Genomic DNA, 8,196 nt, shown 5'->3' with positions numbered 1-8,196 from the left:
ACCCTCTCCTACCACCCTCTCCTGTGGGGCTTTGTTTTCATCCAGGACGTTCTCAGATAACGTGCAGCTCAACGGGAGGCAGAATGTCAAATTAGGCAAAGGTGCGGCCTCACAAATAGAGCCTGCTATTTTTTCCTCTTAGAGGATATATTCACTTGGGTATGGGTTACTCTTCCCCAGCTGATATGACTCAGAGTTCCCAGTATCCAAGTCCCAGGCTGGCTCGTTCCTTCCCTCCCAGATACTCATCCACACAAAATGCTATTTTCATTCAGTTCACTGCCTCCTAAATCTAGACATGGCTTACCCGTCTGAGTTGGACTAATGACAGTCAAGATAGCCTACCTTTACTGTCACTTGAATGGAGCAAGCTCTGGCTCTCCCAGGCCAGGGAAGAGTGCCAGCCTAGTAGTGGCTTCTGGGGACCACCTCAGGGGTCTATCACACTGTCCTCAAGAAGTCATTGCAGTTGATGTGTCAGGAACACCTGGTTCATGCACTGTGTTAGCTGCATTGGGACAAGAGGCCGGGACCTCTTCCATACCCACCCCACGTGGCAATTTCTGCCTGGCTCATCCACGACCCAAAAGTAACTGCTAAGCAGTTTTCTCTTCCAGACTTTTCTCTTACTTCGAAAACATGCCCTCTGAGAGCTTGGCCCCGGCCACCACCCACAGCTGTTGGAGGACACCTCACCATCTTGATGATGTCAGCACTGCTCCTAGGCTCTACCTACCAGTGTTTGGGTGGTGGTGTGTCTTGCTTGTCCTAGTACCTTCACTGTCAACACAGTGCTCTCCAAAGGGAAGATACACCACTACTGTTCGGCAAATAAAGGAGTCAGTGGACATTTCTAAAATTTATTTATTAACATATGCTAAGATTAGTCCTACTTCTTTGAATAAGCCAAGCAAAGCCAGGTACATCTCCTTTAATTTCACAAAAGAAAGTAAAATGGTTAAGAAAGCCAAAAGTTAAACAGCCGTTACATGTTTTGCTCTATTTTTCGGAGGGATTCTTTCACATTTCCAAGGACATTCCTACACCGGTGTCACGTTATTTTCCTCCAGATCACAAAATAAGATGGAAGGTCCCCCAAATACTTTGACATTTCCAAATATCAAAACTCACTCTTCCACCCGATAAACAGCAATGCATGCAACACAAATTTGTTTCATCACCTTAGATTCCAAAGCTCATGAACTTTCTACTAAAAGGAACAGCACTTGAAACATAGCAAAAGGAGCAAAAAACAAGGTAAGCAAGCCTCCAGGTCCCCTACACAGAATGCAAAGACAGAGCTGCTGTGCGCTGTGTTCTCCCCAGCCTGCCCCCGACTCTGGCCCTCCTCTCCTTGGAACTGTGAGCGCCCTTTTCACACACAGAGTGAGGATTGGGGCTCATTCTCCAGCTGGGAGAGGAGAGGCTGCAGACTCTTTATTTCTTTGCCATGGAGAGGGCAGCAGCACGGCCCACGGGGGCAACTCTGGCGCGGGCTTTCTCTCTGTCATCTCTTAAAGCCTCCTCATACCAGCATGAGAAGGAAGTGGGGTCGGTCCCTTTGATCTTGGCCAAAAACTCGAGCACCTGCAGCTTGCTGGTCTCAGCATGGGCCCTGGGACCCCACATGAATGTGTAGCGTGGAGGGTCACTATTAGGCACCTGCTGGTACAGCAGGTAATTTTCCTGCACCCAGGTTCTGGTGATGAGCTTCCTAGGCTCTCCATAAATGAAGTGCTCCCTCCCAGCATACACTCCCAGCATATTCAGGAACTCCCAGATGTTTTGCTCAAGGGCGCAGTTGCCGTCTAGAAAGATCAGACCCAGGATGATTATCAGGAGGCCATTTTTAGGCAGGCTCTGGAAGTCACCAAGCATCTCATCATAGGTGAGATCCAGTGAGTTGACAAGGACATAGGAGTGGGTGGCGGGGACCACTTCCTTCACATCAATGCCAGAGATCACCTCCAAGCACTTACAAGCCTTCTCAAAGATCACAGGGAACTGACGCCTGTCCCTTTTCTTAACAACTTTGAGCATTTCCGCCCTTGTAACAGGCTTCCTCAATCGATACTTGAGGACCATGTAATGCACCAAATTGGCCACCTTGTCTTCTAGTGGATCTATCTCCATAGATTCAGGGTCTGCAGAGGCCTGCAGAGAGCTCGCTCCCTCCATTTCTTGGCCACCAGAGCCTCCAGCTGATGTGCTCGGTGCCATGGATCTCTGAGGACCCTGGGGAGGACCTGGCATCTCAGCAGCAGGCTGCTTCTGCTTCTCTTCCTCCTTCTCCTCCCCGTCCCCCTCCTTCCTCTCCATCTCTCTCTCTGGCACCATTTCCTCCTCCTCCTCTCGGGCACCTGCCATTACAGGAGAGGAAGATGAGGAGGAGCTGGAGAGGTAGGAGAAGGTGAAAGAGCAAGAGGAATTCTCCTCCTCCTCCCCAGGTACGGAAAGACCTATCTCACTTTGGGCCTGAAAGCTAGGCTCAGGTGTGAGGCGTGGACACTTTGAAGTGCGAGACATGTTGAGTCTTGCTGGGAGCCGCAGGCAGAAGTGTGAGCAGGAGAATGGGAGATGAGATCCCACGAGCCTGGGGGAGAGAGGAGAGGGTCAGTGGCCTTCCCAGAGAAGCGTGCCCTTGGCAGCTCTGAGGAAGGCTCACTTACAGGTCTCCTGGTCAGGGGGTGCTCTAAGGCCTCACAGGGCTCCTGTCTTCCTGGACGGTTTGTCTCCTAGGAACCTGTAGGAAGATACCAGAAAGCTCTTGAAGGTGCAGCTGGCCAGGGCGGCCCAAGGCTTGCGGGGGCTGACCGTGAGCGGGTAGGGTCTGGAACTGTGGGTGGGGCCCTTGGTAGTCACTCTGACCATGTACCTGGCACTGACCCCTAGCTCTGTTTGGGCCTCCTCTGCTCTGCTGCCCTGGGCACCTGTGCCTCACACCAAGGCCCTCTCCTCACAGCTCCTGGACCCCTCTCCCCAATCTGAGCGTTTGCCTTATCCCTTACTTCAGATGCCCCTTGGGGCCTGGGGCCCCTCTCTTGCGTATCGAGTCCAGGCCCTTCAGGACAAGCCCTTACCTCCCTGAGAACCTTGGGCAACAGTGACGAGGCACCATATGTTTCCACCCCTACTAGACCCTTCCAGTGCTGATGGCAAGGGCTGGACCCCATCAGTTCTGTGGTGGGGCTATCCCCAATCCTCCCACCACCCCAGTATTTGTCTTTCATCCTGAAAGGTCCTGACAGGCCCCCTCACTTGTGACTACATACCCTCACTTTTCTGGGATACCTCCCTCACCCATGCAGAACGTCAGAGCATCCACCCCCTATCCAGCCACCCCTGCCTAGGTCTTCCTAGAGCTGAGAACAGAGGACGGCCGGCCTCTGCAGGGTCTCTTCTCTCTAGGGTGGGAAGTACCTTTGTTCCTCACCAAGGGCACTTTCCTGGGCTCCTGCTAGAGGTGTGCCTCTCCCTCTTCAGACCTGATGTGGCTCCCGCAGCCGACCTGCCTTTGTACTCAGACAAAGGCCTTCTCCTCCCTGGAAGCGTGCAGACAAAAGGAAAGACACATCACATCCAGCCGCTCCTGCATGTGGTCTCCCAGGGCCGCCAGCAGGAGCAGAACCCCACCTGTGCTGGGATGGGGGTTCCCTCTTTCCTCACTCAAGCCATTTCCTCTTGGCTCCTGGCAGGGCCTCATCCCGTCTCCTCTGGTGACTTGAAATCAGCCTCGCAGACCAAGGCTTCGCCTCCCAGAAACACCTCCACCCACGCCATACAGAAAGTGGGGGCGCACCCCATCTCTGCACTCCTGCCCAGATGCTCCAAGGATGCATACTGGGGACAGAGTGGGATTCTGTGAAGCCCCTTCTGTCTGAGTTGGGGGCCAGCCACCCTTAGTCCTCCTTCAAGGTCCTTACCTTGCCTTGACTCCTCACAGATCCTGGGACTCTTCCCTCCGCTGATGTCACCAGCTCAGACCAAGGCCTTCCCCTTCCTGGGACACTCCAAACAAAGTAAAAAGACAACAAATGCAGACCCCGCTGCCCGGAGTGTGTTCGGGGATGAGGGATACGCTCAATCCTCCCTCAAAATATGTCCTCATGCCTATTCGGGTCCCTGAGATTCCAAGCATGGAAGGAGGGATGGGGCCCACCATAGTCAGAAACCCTGCCTGTGGATTCTCAGAAGTAATAGCAAGTGCACCTCAGGGCTTTCTTCCCCTCCCCCCACCCCTACAGACCAGTACACTGGGTGGAAGGTTTTCCTCCCTTAGGCAATACTAGGAAAAGCCTGGGACTCCTCCCACTGCTGACTGGGCACCGGGCAGGCAGATGGAATCTCACCTACCTCAGAGTCCTGAGATAACAGGGGCGGCCATATCTGATCACCTATGCTCGAAGCTGCCCAGGACCCCAGCAGGACGGAGCTTGGTCCCCACCCTCTGCCTTCAAGGTCTCCCTCTTCTTCCTCAGGGTCCTCACCTTCCCGCCAGGCAGAGCCTAGAACTAATTTCTCCCTCCTTTGCCCTACGTCTGCACGCCTCAAAGAAAACCTCGCATCCCTCAGACTTACGAGGCTAGAGGGCCAGATACTCCAAATTCCTCAGCCCTGTTGGGGGCGCCCCAGGAACTACGCAGGGACAGCGAGGAGCTGGAGCCTCTATGTGTGCAGTGGGCGGTGCCTGCATGCCTTCCTTGGGGCCCTCGCCTCGAGGACTGGCCAGGCCGGATTGGCCAGGCCCGAGCACCTCCATCTGCCACCCCCCCCACTCCCCCGTGAATCACCAACCCTCAGACTCCATGAAGGAATGTTCAGGGACTGTCTGGCTTTCCCAGGGTTCACAGTAAGGGCAGCGGGGGGAGGGGCGGTACGAGAGACTTTTCTCTCTATGGGAGCCCCCCTCACGCCTGCCTTGGTGTCCTCCTTAAGGGACTGACCTGAGTCGGACCCCTTCAGAAGAAGCCTCTTGTCCCTCTGGCTCTCAAAAAAACGTAAGCCAAGAAATGCCATATCCGAACACCTGTGTGCGGGTTTTCCCGCGACTGGGGCCACAGGCAGGACTCAGCTTGTCCCCCACCCTCTGTGGTGGCAGGTCTCCCCGTCTACCTCAGGTCCTCACCTTGGCGCCTGCCGGAGCCCAGGACTTTCTCACGTTTCCTCACTCCGCGCCCCTCAGAGAAAACGCCAGGTCCCTCGGTCTTCTGAGACGGAAAGGCCAGATACGCCAAACTCCAGCAACCTGCCTGGAGCACCTCCCGGACGTCTGCAGGGGTGTTCAGGAATCCGAGTGCCTTTATGTGCAGTGGGCGGTCCTTGCAGGCCTTCCTCAGGGTCCTCGCCTTGATGATTGGCCAGGCCTAGGACCCACCCCATCTGCCCAGCCAAAGCGCCACCCCTCGGACTCCGTGAAGGAATTCTAGAAACTGCACATCCGGGTAACTTGCCTGGCTTCCTCAGGGTTCACCGAAAGGGCGGGAGGTGGCGCAAGACTCCTCTACCTTTGGGAGCCCCGCTCACCCCTCCCTTGAGATCCTCCTTAAAGGGCTGACCTCAGTCGGACCCGACCCCTTCAGGAGAAGCCACCTGTCCCTCTGGCTCTCAAAGACTTCAGGCAGAAAATGCCATGTTCGAACACCTGTGCGTGGGTTTCCCCAGGACTGAGGCCGCATGCAGGCAAGACCGACCTCGGTCCCCACCCTCAGTGGTGGCAGGTCTCCCTGTCTCCCTCAGGTCCTCACCTCGACACCTACCGGAGCCCAGGACTTTTCTCTCTCGTATCCTCACTCTGCACCCCTTAGAGATAAACCTCACGTCTCTCAGGCTTCTGACAGGAAAGCCCCTGAACGCCCCCAACTGGAATACCGCCTGGTGGCGTCTTGGACGACTGCGCGGGCATGGCGGGACCATCAACCCCCACTGTGTCTGCGTGGAAAAACGACTCAGTCCTAGCTCAGAGTCTTCACCTTGACTCCAGTCAGCCTCCACCTGGGCAGCTTCCCTCTGCATACCTGTGTCCCTGAGCCCAGGATGAAGCTCCTCCCTACCCTGAGAACATCGAGGTGGAGGAAATGGTGAGTGAGCATCAGAGCGCCACTATGCAACAGGGCTAGCCAGGGTTGGCACAGCCAGGTCAATGTACTCCACCCCTCGCCCTCTTAAACCCCCCTCTATCTGAGAATGTAGGCATACTTCCAGACCAGTCCAAGGTATTTGTATTTGCTCCTGACAGGGCTGCCATGTCCTCCCTTTGCTTTGGCAGACCTGATGGTGCATCGCTCGGTCCGTGGCCCTGGTTCACTGAGACTCCCCCTGTGGAATGAGGACACAGGAGAGAGATCGCTTCTTCCTGACCGTTCTGCCAGGGACTGCTCCTGCTGACACCATGGGCAGCTTTCTGGGGGTTCCCCTCTATCTAGGAAGGAAGGATTTTGCTATTGCATACATTTCATTCTACAAAATGTATTTTCTACATCAAAGAGGCTGGATGGCTTGATTTTGGGATCTCCTGCCTCTTTTGAGCTTATCTAACAGTGCATTGTCCAGTGCAGTGATTTTCTCTTTTATAACCCTCCCTCGCAGTGAGATATATTCTGTACATTGTACATGTCTGCCAAGTGTATATGTAAAATTGTGTATGTGTGTGATTCATGGGAATACTAATCTCTGTGTAGTTCATTCCTTAAGTCTGCTATAATCATGTTTTTAAAGAAGACCAGCCTTAGAGTGGTTTTAGGTGATTTTTAGCAGCGCCCAGTCATACCGCCACCATCACTCCCATCTTTCCCATTGTCTTGACACTACCCAGGGCCACTGGCCTTTGTGGTCTTAGGTGTCACCTTGGGTTTCTGTAGTGGAGCAGAAGCAGCAGTTTCAAACCCTTGCCTCTTCCTATTGCACCCTCTGCCTTCTATTACAAGTTACACACTCCCCCCGAGTTCTCCTAGGCCCAGAACTCCCTCACTCCAGTCTGAAGTGACAGTTCAACACAATCCTCAGTCTCCCCCTGGGTCTCTCACATGTTGTTTAGATTTTTTTGTGTGTGGTTTGTTTTTTATTCTTTCTTCTATGGTTTCCCCAGCTTGGTTTTGGGGGCTGACGACAGCAGCCCCAGCTCAATTGTCATCTTGGCAGCTACAGGTAAGGTGCTTGAGTGTGTAAATGAGAATTCACATCTTTACAGTGATGTGTATTCCATCCATGAATATGACAGACCTGTTTACCTGGGACGTATTTTACCTGACTCTATCAGTAAATTTTCTAGTTGCCTCTATGAAGAGCTCATACATTTATTTGCTGCTTCTTTCCAGGCAACTTTTGGATTTTTGATGTTGCTGTGAATGGGACATATCCTGATACATGTACTAATTAGTGATTGCTTTTTGGTGGCAAGGCTGTTGCTTGTGCTATAATGAACTTGTACTATCTTTTTAGGTTTCTTATTTAGTTGAATATTGCACGTGCTTGTTGCTTACTGTCTTCTACACAGTGATCACTGTATCACCAATTAATCTCTCTTTGTTTTCAATATTCATCATTCTTATTTTTTTTGACATTGCAGCTGTGGCTTTGTGTTCCAGTGTATTTTGAACAGTAGAGGCGATGGCACGTATCTATGTCTTTCCCCTGACTTTTGTGGAAATTTTTATTTCCTATAGATTTTAGGAAATCAAATTACCCTTGTAATTTTATTAATTTGCTACAGGAATTGTCATGAACTTGTATTGAATTTATTTTATCCTCATTTTTCTATACCTATCAATTTAGTCTATTTTACTCCTTCTGTATGTTGAATTGCTTACCCAAATATTCATATATTGAAGTCTTCAATCCCAAGTGATCAGGGAATATTTCAGGGTATAACTGAATTTGTACATATGGCCTTTGAGGAGGTTATTAGTGTAAAATAAGGTCATAAGAATGAGCCTAATCTGACTATTGTCCTCCTAGGAATAGATTAGAACATACATATAAAGGAAAGATCATGGGAAAACACAGGGAGACAACAGCTATCTGCAAGCCAAGGTAACAGGCTTCAGAGAAAAGCAACCCTGCCAACACATTGATCTTGGACTTCTAGCTTGCAGCAGTTTAAGGAAATTAATTTATGTTGTTCAAGCCACTCTGTGATACTTTGTTATGGCAGCCCTAGCTAACTAATACCCTTTATTTATTTTTAATGTAGGGGATTAC

General features: G+C 51.8%; 1 protein-coding gene across 1 annotated transcript; it reads right to left on the bottom strand.

Annotated features, from left to right (window-relative positions):
- Positions 1–849: 849 nt before the first annotated feature.
- On the bottom strand, positions 850–5,642 carry LOC114505370 (melanoma-associated antigen 10-like). The gene is made up of 5 exons (XM_028523260.2): positions 5,126–5,642; positions 3,924–4,000; positions 3,421–3,542; positions 2,670–2,743; positions 850–2,593 (listed from the first exon to the last, which is right to left on the bottom strand). Exon 5 carries the CDS (start codon positions 2,524–2,526, stop codon positions 1,438–1,440), a length of 1,089 nt encoding a protein of 362 aa, XP_028379061.1. The 5' UTR covers positions 2,527–2,593; positions 2,670–2,743; positions 3,421–3,542; positions 3,924–4,000; positions 5,126–5,642; the 3' UTR covers positions 850–1,437.
- Positions 5,643–8,196: the final 2,554 nt, after the last annotated feature.

Source organism: Phyllostomus discolor, chromosome X, assembly GCF_004126475.2.
Source record: "Phyllostomus discolor isolate MPI-MPIP mPhyDis1 chromosome X, mPhyDis1.pri.v3, whole genome shotgun sequence".
In the NCBI taxonomy this organism is placed as follows: Eukaryota; Metazoa; Chordata; class Mammalia; order Chiroptera; family Phyllostomidae; genus Phyllostomus; species Phyllostomus discolor.
This window is presented reverse-complemented; position numbering and strand designations above follow the sequence as displayed.